General features: G+C 54.6%; 1 protein-coding gene across 7 annotated transcripts in view; it reads right to left on the reverse strand.

Moving 5' to 3' along the window:
* ARAP1 (ArfGAP with RhoGAP domain, ankyrin repeat and PH domain 1) overlaps nt 1-12,203 on the reverse strand; it is a 73,325-nt gene that overhangs the window by 10,997 nt on the left and 50,125 nt on the right. For all 7 annotated transcript variants that reach the window (XM_066367791.1, XM_066367825.1, XM_066367810.1 and 4 more), the window contains 11 exons: nt 10,007-10,092; nt 8,562-8,744; nt 7,282-7,456; nt 5,936-6,070; nt 2,848-2,983; nt 2,420-2,522; nt 1,434-1,629; nt 1,106-1,157; nt 833-996; nt 451-663; nt 41-146 (listed from right to left, as the gene is read on the reverse strand). In XM_066367791.1, coding sequence (XP_066223888.1) covers nt 41-146; nt 451-663; nt 833-996; nt 1,106-1,157; nt 1,434-1,629; nt 2,420-2,522; nt 2,848-2,983; nt 5,936-6,070; nt 7,282-7,456; nt 8,562-8,744; nt 10,007-10,092 — 1,549 coding nt within the window. The remainder of the gene's footprint in view (nt 1-40; nt 147-450; nt 664-832; nt 997-1,105; nt 1,158-1,433; nt 1,630-2,419; nt 2,523-2,847; nt 2,984-5,935; nt 6,071-7,281; nt 7,457-8,561; nt 8,745-10,006; nt 10,093-12,203) is intronic.

The following is a 12,203-nucleotide window of genomic DNA, read 5'->3' on the forward strand; positions in this document are numbered from 1 at the left end:
CCTCATCCCCCCAGAGCCTTGCAATAGTATCGCTCCTCACCAGTACAGGTGGCTGATAAGGGCCTTCACTGTTGCCCGGTTGACTGGGGGCAGACGTGCCAGGAGCTCTCGGTACCTGGAGACTTTTTCCTCCTCCTCCTCAATCTCTGGGTGGGGGGAAGATAGATCAGGTAAGGACCTCCTCACCATAACCACCTCCCCATCCCAACCCTCTGTGCCTCTCATTTAGGGAAGAGGCCTCTCTGCCCAACTTCAACTAGCAGGCACTCAGGAGGTGCCAGCTATGTAGAGAGTGTCAATCGGGAGGGAAGGGGAATGGAGCCTGTCTGCTGGGGCATGTTTAGTCCAAGTGCATAATGGGGCAGGGCTGGAACCCTAAGAGAGGTACAGACAAGTCAGCAGCACTGGCCTGGACCTCAAGCTAGGCATGGGATGGGATGCAGGGCCCACCTGAGGCCTCCAGCCAGGAGAGGCGCCGAGTGCGAGTGAAGAGCCCATCAGGCAGGTCTCGCAGGAAGCGTTTGAGTGCTGAGGAGACATCGTCCACATGCTGCTCGCCCTCCTTGAGGCGCACAGAGCGAGCATCCTGCCGCAGGCTCTCCAGCAGCCGCTGTGTCTTTGAAGTCTGCCCACACTTCCGGTAGATACCCTCAGAGGTCAGGCCTGGAGAGGGGTGGGGAGAGCTGTGGGCCTACTGCATTGATCATGGGGCAGGGCCCCGCAGCTACTCTTCCAGGGACACTGGGAAGGCGAGGCTTGGCCTCTGAGGCAGGTGAAAGCCTGCAGGTTGCACTGGGCCAGGGGGAGCCTGTGTCATGGGGGCATGGCTCACCACATTGCGTGATATAGTCCACACAGCGGTACACAATCACTGGGATGTCCGAATCTCCCAGCTGCTGCTCTGACAGTGTATCTCCCGAGCTGGCTGCTGCTTTCTGAATGGCCCCCAACCAACCCGCGAAGTCCAGCCGCCGTTCTCCCTGGATATACAGTGTCCTGGGCCCCGGACAGTCAGTTACTTGGGGGTCTGCCCCTGCCCCACCTCTCCCAGGCCTGTCAGATTGCCACAGGCTTCTCAGAGCCCATCAGGGAGGCCAGAGCTCACCTCCTTCGCTCCACCAGCACCAGCACCTGGTTTTCATTGTCCCCTTGAATGGCTGTGGAGGAGCCATTAGGAGTGAGACCCAGGCCTCATTCATGGACCCCAACCTCCTCCCTCCTGAACCTCTCTGAACACACATACCCCTGGGACCCACCCACCAACACATGGGGTCACTGAGATGCACTCCAAGGGCAGGACAGAACGTGAGAGAGCAGGCTGGCTATTTTTGGCCAGGCCATGGAGCATTCAAACTTCCAGGGAAGGGCTGGAGCCTGGGAGACTAGGATACAGTGCCCTGGAGGTGGAGGTCCCCAGGTCTGGGTCCACGCACAAAGCTCCTGCAGTTTCCGTAGTTGCAAAGGCTCCTCACAAGGCCCCTCTGGGAAGATGACTCGGAGCTCGGAGCCAGTGAGCGAGAACCAGCCCTCCTGGGCCCGCTGTAGGCTCAGGCCAGCTTTGTAGGGTAGGCGCCCAAGCCGCTCAAATTCCCGGGCCAACAGGTCCTCAGCCAGGACAGGCACGAACGCCTGGTGGGGGAGACCAGGGAATGCTTCAGCCATCAGCACTACTGGCCCAGACACCTCTGTCCTGGCTTGTGGATATGTGCACCCTGCCCACCCAGCTGCCTCCTCTCTCTTCTCCAGGACAGAACCCAGAAGAGTGATGAACTCAGGTATATCATGCCTCATATCACACCCACTAGATGTGCCTTCTCGGGAAAACTTCCCTACATACCAGAGAAGGATGTGCATTCTAGGCATCCCCAAGATGCCAAAGCATTCTTGCCCTTTGTTGTAGCACTAAAAATAATGTCATTGCTACCTGGACCCCATCTGTTTCCCCAATCAGCATGGGAGCTATTGGAGAGACAGAACCAAAACTAATTCATCTGGGTCTCCAGGGCTCTGAGGAATGACCACCCAGAGCCCCTCAGACAACTGGTCAACGAACAAGAGAATGATAAAAGAGTCACAGGCCTTCATAGTACAGGGGACCCAGAAGGCACCTGGCTCTAGTCCCCAGGGAAGATCTTGCTTTTGCAGGTTCCCTTCCTCCTTCCTCCAGAATAAGACCACTTTCCCTGGAGGCAGTACTGTCCATCCTAAGGTGTCTCTGTCACTCATTGTTAAACATGAATTAAGCACCTATGGAGTGCACCCCAGAGCACTACAGATTATGTTAGGCCCTAGACCTGAGAGCCTGCCCTGTGCCAGCTGTCTTCCATCTGGGGGACCCGGGATATGTGGGATCCACCAGGAGGTCCCACCACACGCACTGTAGGACTCCCTCCATACCCTCCCACGAACCCAGGCCCACCTTGGCAATGCACTTGACCCACTCACGAGCCAAATCCGCACTCTCCAGTCCAAACAGATATAGTCGCTCTCCCTCTGTGTACACTTCAAAGGTGTGCTCAAAGCTGTAGATAGACAGGTTAGAATTCAGGCCCCCCCATCCAGCCCTGGCCCCCCCACTGCTATTCTCTGCAGCCCCACAACTGTCCTTGTGAGTGTCCTTCACCCGGCCCCTTAAGAGTTGGTGGGAAAGCCCTAGGCTGGGGCCTCAGGAGATTGGCTCAGCCCCCGTACAGCCCCAGTTTGCTATGTGACCCTGGGGAGGTTCTGCCCCTCTCTGGGCCTGTTTCCCTGTCTTGCCAATGTGTGTGTGTGTGTGTGTGTGTGTGAAGGGGGGGGTTAAACCTTATAGCAATAATAGTCTAAGTGATTCTGCCCAGGGGTGCTCACCCGTGGGTGTCAGGAGGGAGGACTGCCAGGCACACAATCTCGCTGGCCCGAATCTCCCCATTGGGCGTCACTGCCCGTTCATTCTCATAGTAGCTCAGGACCCCATCACTAAGGACACACCAGCGTCGGCTGAACTCTGCGGAGAAGTTGGTCAGGGCAACCATGAGGGAGCCACCCACCCTCACCTGAAAACCGCCTCTGCATCCTCCCTGGGCTCCCACACCCACCTGACCCATGTCCTCCTCATTCTAGCTCACAAGCTTCTGCCAATTCCACCCTCCTCCCTGCAGCCCCACCCAAGCCCATCCCTCTCCCATGCACCACTGCAGTGGCCTCTTCATTTCCCTCCTGGCCTTGTTTCTTCCAAGATTCAAAAGTGATCTAGCGCCTGACCAGGCAGTGGTACAGTGGATAAAGTGTTGGTTGAGGATCCAGGTTCAAAACCCCGAAATCGCTGGCCTGAGCACAGGCTCACCAGCTTGAGTGCAGGGTCACTGGATTGAGCATGGGATCACAGACATGAACCCATGGTCACTGGCTTAAGCCCAAAGGTCTCTGCCTTGAGCCCAAGGTCACTGACTTGAGCAAAGGGTCACTACTGGCTCAACTGTAGCCCCCTGGTCAAGGCATAAATGAGAAAGCAATCAATAAACAACTAGAGTGCCACAAGTTGATGCTTCTCATCTTTTTTCCTTCCTATCTGTCCACCTGTCCCTTTCCCTCTCTTAAAAAAAAGTGATTTGGCAAAACTAGATTCTCTCCTTACTCTGCTCAAAACCCTTCCATTACTCATCCTCCTTGTCCTCAGGACAGTCTGTGCCTCTCAGCCTGGTAGTCAAGGCCCTTCTGAGTCTGCCAGTTCCTACCTCTCCAGCCCGCTCTGACCTGACTACTCCTGGGCACATACCCTACCTCCCTGCATTTGTTCATCCTGTTGCCTCCCTATACCATTCACTCTTCGAGCCCAGTCCAAATGTCACAGGAAGCCTTCCCTGTGCCCCTCCCTCTCCTGTACCTCACCCTCACTTGCCAGAAGCACTCATTGCTCTATACTCTGCCTCCTCTTATAATGGCTCTAAGGAGTCTGACAAGATTCCATAAAGGAACAGAAATAAGGATCTGGGCCAAGAAAAGTAGGAGAAAGAACAGAAAGTCAAGGCCATTCAGACTCATATAGTTCATAGCATTGAGCTTCATACTGGCTCAAGGCTTTCTGGCACCCAGGGTAAAAAGGATGACTTAGGCAGTTACGTAAATGACATTATCAGGCAGAAAGAGGTAGACTGGGACAATGTACCAGAGGCAGTGAGGTGACACACAGCACGGAGTTCTAAAGAAATCTCTCTGGGAGTCAGAGGGCTCCATCCAGGGATGCTGAGGGATGCCGTAAGCCATGGTCTCAACAGTGTTCCCACAGCAGACAGACACTGTCTCTCATACTATCTATGAGAACACAACATTGCCCTCTGGGGGGGGGGGGGTCCCAGAACCTGTCCCCTAGGCTGAGCTCCCTCTAGGAGAACCAGCACTGCCTCAGTCACTCTATCCTGCAGGCGCTTGCCTAATGCACACTGTGTGCCAGGCACTGTTCTAGGCTCTGGGGCTACAGTGCTGACCTAGAGGAGCTTATGCTTCTACGGGCACAGAGAATCAATAAACAGACCTATAAAAGATTGAACGTCAGAGAAATGGTATGAAATAGAAAGTGCTATTTTGGATAAAATGGTTGTGGATGAACACTCTAAGGAGTGACATTTAAACAGGGACCTGACTGAAGCGAGGGACTGACCTTGTAGATATTTGGGGAAAAGCATTTCAGGCAGAGGGCACAGCAAGTGCAGAGTACAGAGCGAATATGCGTATTTGAAAAATAGCAAGGAGGTCAGTAAGGCTGGAGTAGAGGAAGGGAGGGGAGGTAAGGGGGTGGGGCCACATCCTTGTAGGATGTGGTCAGGACTGCAGATTTACTCAGAGTTGAGGAGTAAAAGGAAGGCTGAGATGAGAGGAACAGTGCCTTAGTCCTCAAACTTCCCAGCAACTCCAAATACCAGATGCCCAGCCCAGGGCCCACACCCAGCAGGTGCTCAATAAAGACGTCGTTAGGGCCCTGGCCGGTTGGCTCAGCGGTAGAGCGTCGGCCTGGCGTGCAGAAGTCCCGGGTTCGATTCCCGGCCAGGGCACACAGGAGAAGCGCCCATTTGCTTCTCCACACCCCCTTCCTTCCTCTCTGTCTCTCTCTTCCCCTCCCGCAGCCAAGGCTCCATTGGAGCAAAGATGGCCCGGGCGCTGGGGATGGCTCCTTGGCCTCTGCCCCAGGTGCTAGAGTGGCTCTGGTCACAACAGAGTGACGCCCCGGAGGGGCAGAGCGTCGCCCTGGAGGGGCAGAGCATCGCCCCCTGGTGGGCAGAGCTTCGCCCCTGGTGGGCGTGCCGGGTGGATCCCGGTCGGGCGCATGCGGGAGTCTGTCTGACTGTCTCTCCCCGTTTCCAGCTTCAGAAAAATACAAAAAATAAAATAAAAAAGACGTTAGTCTAATGAAAACAGGCAGTGATGTGCTCTGCAATGCCAGGCCCCACTTGCATCCTGATTTTTTTTTTTTTACAGAGACAGAGAGAAAGTCAGAGAGAAGGATAGATAGGGACAGACAGACAGGAATGGAGAGAGATGAGAAGCATCAATCATCAGTTTTCCGTTGCAACACCTAGTTGTTCATTGATTGCTTTCTCATATGCGCCTGGACCACGGGCCTTCAGCAGACTGAGTAACCCCTTGCTCGCCAGCGACCTTGGGTCCAAGCTGGTGAGCTTTGCTCAAACCAGATGAGCCTGCGCTCAAGCTGGTGACCTCGGGGTTTCAAACCTGGGTCCTCCTCATCCCAGTCTGATGCGCTATCCACTGAGCCACCGCCTTGTCAGGCTGATCATCCCTTTATTAAGCACCTACTGTGTACCAGAGACCACATCTAGGAAGCCTTCTAGGGTAACTCTGCCAGAGTGCACGTGATATGCTCGTGGGTCCACCCACCTGGCCAGCCCTGGTCTCTCTGACTCTGCCACCATGCCAGAATGCCACCTTCCCAGGCACCCACCTTCCCGGGCACGGCGGTCCTGCAGCGGCTTGCCAGCGGAAGCGGTCTTGTAGAGGAAGCCGCTGTGGCTCACAGTTGGCAAGACAACTGAGTAGTGCTTTTCCAGGGGCTTCATCAAATCCACCCGAGGTACCTCTTTTGGGAAGGGAAGAAGAATGGCTGGTCATGGTTGCCATCCAAAGGTGCCTCCCCTCACCTCTACCTAGGTTGGCCGCCAAGCTTGCATTAAAGTCACCAGCCCTGGTTCCCCTGAGTAAGTACCCTTAGGCTCTCACTGCCACATCCAGAATTTTGCCCCAGCCGTTTGCCCCACCTATCCCCACATGTGTAAATTCCACCCTGCTCCCCAGGCCCAGCTCCACTACCTCCCCTTCCAGGAAGTCTCCCTGACTCCCTAGCCAGCCCAGCCCACTCTCCCCATGGCCTGCTGAGGCAGAGGGCCAGCACACTAGAATGAGGGGGGCCTTGGGCAAACTCGATAACAATCCCCAGAGGGAGGTTTATCCTAGATGATGCAAAGCCTAAGAAAGCAGCCTGGCTTCAGCCCTGCTGCTAACAGTCCCAAAGCCCAAGCCAGCTGGGTGGTCTGTGCCTCCCTGGACACCTGGGCTCTCTCCAGCCCTGTGCACCCCACCCACCCGTGGCCCTGAGCCCAGAGCCCTGGCTGTGGAGCTCCACCCTCAGTCCTAGGATATGGCCCCAGAGGCCAGTCCTGAGCCATGACCAGCAGTGCTCACCCCCACTGTCCCCTCCTCACAAACCCCAAGAGTGAGAACCAAATGGGATCCAACCCCAGTCTGTGACAAAACCCCACCCAGAGAGCAGCGAGCAGGGATGCTGTGGTGGGTCACCCACACACAGACAAATGGAATACCCGCCCCCACACACACACCAACACACGGCAACAGAGATAACTCGGCACACACACAAACCCCAAAGCCCTCAATACCTCCAGGTGCAAAAAGCAGCCATAGCGACTCAGAGACGCACAGACACTGACTGGCCCACAGAGGCGACACTGAAGGCCCACACTGCAGTCAGAGAGGGACCCACAAACACACAAAGAGAGATGCAGAGACAGAGACACAAAGACACACACATAGGAAGGGGAAGCCAGATGCATGAATGCCCTTTGACATGCAAACCCAAACACACCCGAAATCACACATACTGTTGCCCCAGGACCCTCAAGAAGCTGCAATTACGGCTTGAGTGTATGTAATCAAACTTCAAAGGGTGACGCACACAGCCCCCCAGACTACCACCCGGCATCCCCTCCAAGGGCCAGACCCCAGCAGTAGGGAAGCTCCATCCCTCTAGGAAGACTGTCTCCACCAGCTGCTCACCCGTGGTCCGGTTGTTCCGAAGAAATTCCATCTGCAGTGTCTGCCCTGCCTGCTCGGCAAGAGCCAGGGGTGTGGGGGCCTCAGGGTCCCCTGAGAAGGAGTTGACCCCAGCGCCACAGCCCAGGAGTGCCTGGGTCTCGGCCAGGTCTGTGGTGGTGACTGCAGCACACAGGGCCTGGGAGGAGGAGAGAGGAAGGAGGGAAGGGTCAGTCTCAGCAGCACTATGGGGCCAGCAAACAGTATGGGGAGAAGAGGCAGAAAGAGGAAGGAGGCATCCAGGTCTGGGGGGGGCCCATCTTCAGGTTGAGAGAGAGAAGAGGAAGAAAAACAGAGAGGAGAGGAAGAGGAAGAGAAAAACCATGGGGAGACAGAGTGGGCAGTGGCTGCCCAGCCAAGGCCAGCGGTCCCAACTGCCCAGGCCTCACCCCTGCAGGCAGCCCCAGGACCCTGTCAGCTGCCCAGCTTGTTCTCTAGAGGACCTCAGGCTCCCTCTGCCTTGTGGAAGGGCAGAGCGGGGTGCTTTGTAGCTAATTCCTCCCACATTTGAATTCCTCACTGCCTGCCCAGCCCTCCCGACCAATGGGAGTTGCCGCCCCTCCTAGCTGGAAAGCAAGACTGGGCTGGACTGGGGGCTGGACGCCTGGGTTCCTGGGACGTGGAAGCCTGGCTCCCACTGGGCTTCTAGCTGGACTGAGCCTGTCTGGGTGGGGCTGCGTGGGGGAGGGGCTGAAGGCTGACCAAAGGTCACAAGTGGCACCCCGCCTCGAAGCAGGCGTCCTCCCACTCAGGAGGAGCCAGCCAGGACCCAGGCCTTGGCTCCCAGCCTGTCAGGGCCTGGGGCCCATACAGGGCCTCGTCTTCAGTGGGGCGTGGAGGGAGGGGGTCAGAGTGGCCAGCTGTTTTTCATGAGCCTGACAGGAAATAGCATCCCGTCAAGTTCACTCCTTTTGGCAGGATACAAAGGGAGCAAGATGGGGTGCGGGAGACAGAGGAATCAGCTGGGGGGGAGGAGACAGATGCTGAGACATGGTCTTGGTCCAAGGGTCAGACTTGGCTCCTCCTTACTTTGCCCCAACTCTCCCTGTGGCTTAGGTAGGGCCCATCTGCACTCTGGGCCTCAGTTTCCCCATATGCCAGCTCATCACTTGGAGTTGGTGGAAAAGATGGATCGTGATGGTAAGGAATGCGAGGAAAGGAAAAAAGGGGTGCTCTCAAGGGGCCCTGACAGTGTATGGAAAAGGGAGTGCTCTTAAGGGGCCCCAGACGCCCAGTAACCTAACCTTGTCCAGCTCCTCCTGGTTGCCAAAGAGCGGGTGGTAGCGGCGGTACTTGCCCTCAAGGTATTTGGCCTCCAGGTGGCGCCGCCGGGCACCAGGGCTGCTGCTGGGCTGCAGGGCCTCACTGGGGGGCACGCTGGCTGCCCAGAAGCGGTTCCCAGAGCCATTGCCCAGCTGTAAGAAGAGCTGCGGGTGTGGGCAAGAAGTCAGAGGCGGCCTATGACCAGAGGCTCCACGCCCTACAAAATCTTGGGTTTGAGGTTGTTAGGTTTATGGCTGAAAGAGCCAAGCCACCCCTGCCCCCTTTCCCATCAGGGAAGCTGAAGGGCAGCCTGCTCACTGTTGACCTCGGGTGCTCCCTCAGCAACCCAGGGCCTGAGACCAGTTCCTCAGCTCAGTGACGTGACAAGAGGTGAGAGGTGAACACCCCAAAGCCTAGGTTGGGGGCCTTGCTATGTTCCCACCTAGTCCCATATCTGGAACTCTGCATTCCTGAAGGTAACCTGTCAGCCAATGGGGTGGGCAGGAATTCTGGAACCATCTCCTGTCCCTGGTATTCTTCTAGGACATTCCCCAGGGGTTGGTGCTACTGCTCCACCCCCACTCAGCTCCAGAATTCAGCCACACCGCCCTGTCCTTGGCACCACAGGACTGGGCCCTACAATTATCGCCCGGGCTCCTGCAGGTGAGGCAGGACAGGTGCAGATTCTGGAGGAGTGCAAGGGTCTAGCATTCAAGACACTAGTTTATTCATTCTTTCATTTTGCTGATTATCTGTTCCACCGCCACCTGCACCCCCACCTTGCCTCTTTGTCAGGTCTTGTGTAGGGTGCTAGGGTCACAACAGAGAATAAAGCGAAAACAGTCCCTGCTGCTACTGACTGACTGATTTGGGGCAAGTCATCTCTTTCTGGGCTTCAATGTCTGCATCTGTAAATTGGAGACTAACCCTAACTCACAGAGGATGTGACATCCACATTGCTCTGGAGCCTGAAGCTTGGCTGGGGCTGTCAGAACGGCCCTCAGTCCAGCCTCCTGTTTCAGGTTCTCCTCGGTAACTACCACACGTATCAGTACCTGGGAACCCCAACTACACAGGCACAAATGTACATGTATGAGTGTGTGCCCCTAAACATGTATACTCATGCATGTGAACAGAGATGAAATGAAGTAAATATTCTAGATTTTGAAGCTCACAAAGTTTCTGTTGTATAGTCTTTTTTTTCTTTTTTAAACAATCCTTTAAAACTATAAAAAACATTCTTAGCTCACTGGCCAGTTTGCTGACTTTGCCAAAAATCAGCTTTTCCAAAATCCACTGGATGATCCCAAAGGTCTCTTCTAGCTCTATCTAGGGTGCTGGGGTCTGTGAGATGGAGGAGATGGGGTTGGGAAACCCAGGCAGCAGCCAGATCTCGAATACAGGTGAGAAGCAGGGGCCTCCCCACCTCGATGAGTGTTTCCGTCCACACCTTCCTGTCCATCTTCAGGCTCCGCACCTTGGAGACGCCAGCACCCATGCCACGATGCTCCCCTGTAGACAGAGGGCCAGTCCCTTGCATACAGCACTCATCTCCTCCCCCACCACAACACCCAGTGCTCATCCAGAGGCTGACTGGGAGAGGCCAAGGGAAGGACTCCACCCCACATAGCTCCAGAACTCCAGCTTCACTCCACTGCTCCCTGCACCACAAGACTAAGTCCTGGCTCCCTAACAGCCAGTCTGGGCTCCCTGCAGGCCACTCTCCACAGCCCGGCCAGAGTGAGCTCTTTAAAATGCAAATTCCCTTGCTTCAAATCCCTTCAAACTGCTCCAATGGCTCCCCAGAATTATATCTAAATGCTTTGCCTGCCTCTCCAACTTCATCTCATGCTTCCCCCATCCCGCTCAGCCACACTTTCCTTGTTCTTCTAATCATCTATGCTCATTCCTGCCTCAGGGTCTTTGCACTCCCTGCTCCTTTTGCCTGGATTCTCTTCCTCCAACTCCCCAGGGCCCCCTCCTGACATTTAAATCTCAGCTGACATGGTTACCTCCTGAGAGGGTTTACCACAAACATTCTCTGCATAGCACTTGCTATTACCTGATACCTCCATTGTTTTTGTATATACTTTCAGCCACTCCCTTCTAGAACGTAAACTGTCTAAGAACAGGAACCTTGATTATCAGCTTTAGGGTCTAAGTTCAGAGCCCAGGACAAAGCCTGGCACATGGTGAGCATTTAATAAATCTCTGTGGAATGAAAGGAGGAAGAGGAATTGGGGGAAACGACATGCAACCTTGCTCAGCTATAGGACCCATACAGGACCCCTGGAGAACGGAGGGAAGCTGGGGGCACGAGGAGGGCCTGGAACTGCCGGACTCTGCCTTCAGCCTCACCTCCTTCTATATCCTATCCCCCCGAATTGCCCTCACCCTCCATGAACTGACGCCTTCCTAAGCTGGTCTCCAATCTAGTCATTGCTTTTCTGCACTGTTGGTCAAATAAGTTTGTAAATATGATATATGTTTGCTTGCTTATAGTTTGCATTGGGTGTGGGGGACAGGCTGTAAGTAGGCAGGGCTGTTATAGCCTAAGGCACACTTTTAATATTAAGATCTTTTCAAAACTGAGCTTTTCCCCACACCCTTGACTGCTGCATGATGTGAGGTGGTGCACTCATGAGGAATCCCATTATGCCTCAGATAAGTGACTTTGTATCAGAGACTTCTTTGTTTGTATATTGGATTAAAGGTTTTGATTTCTACACTATAAAATGGGCAAAGGAGCCCATGCTAGAAGAGAGCAGAGAAAGGCCACGTGGAAGAGAGGAGAAGCAGCCAAGATGGCAGAGTGCTGAAGGAGAAGCCAGTTTGTGCAGAGTGTGCAGAGAGAAGGAGATGGGGGACAGAGATGAATAAGGCTGGTGAGGTAGAAACCTTTGATTCTAGGAAACTCAGATAAGTCAGTGGCTTTGGGAGCCCTGAATGGAAAGGGAAGTGTTTTCCCATTGTGTGTATTTTTTGTCTGCCGGGTACAAGCTGGGATTAAAATTAATGGCCCACCAGTTCTTGGCTCCATTGTTTCATTACTGTCTGTCCGAATCAAATGCAAACCGCCTGACCTGTGGTGGCGCAGTGGATAAAACCTCGACCTGGAAACGCTGAGGTCGCCGGTTCAAAACCCTGGGCTTGCCTGGTCAAGGCACATATGGGAGCTGATGCTTCCTGCTCTTCCCTACCCCTTCTCTCTCTCTCTCTCTCTCTAAAATTAAAAAAAAAAAAAAATGCAAACCTGCACGGGCCAGGCACCTGTGATGGTGGCCATGGCTACTGGCTTTATATGCACCCAGACCTCCCAGCCCAAGGCTGCCTGGACATCCACCCTAGATATCATCCCATAGGCTTCAGGGTTTTTCACTGAGTTCAGAAACTTCCCAAAACTGTTCCTCCCCAGATACCCATCTTCAACCCCTCCAAAGCTGCCAATTAGGCATTGTGAGCTACTAAGGAGGCCAAATCCCCAGCACCTGTCAAAGTGTCTGGCACATGACAGACCTTCAATAAATGCTGATTGCCTAGATGAATGAATCCTGAGTTCCACCCTCTTTCTTTCTCATCTAATCTGTCATTGGGAATTCTACGTCGATCCTAAACATCTCTTG

This window comes from Saccopteryx leptura, chromosome 1, assembly GCF_036850995.1.
Source record: "Saccopteryx leptura isolate mSacLep1 chromosome 1, mSacLep1_pri_phased_curated, whole genome shotgun sequence".
Taxonomy (NCBI): Eukaryota; Metazoa; Chordata; class Mammalia; order Chiroptera; family Emballonuridae; genus Saccopteryx; species Saccopteryx leptura.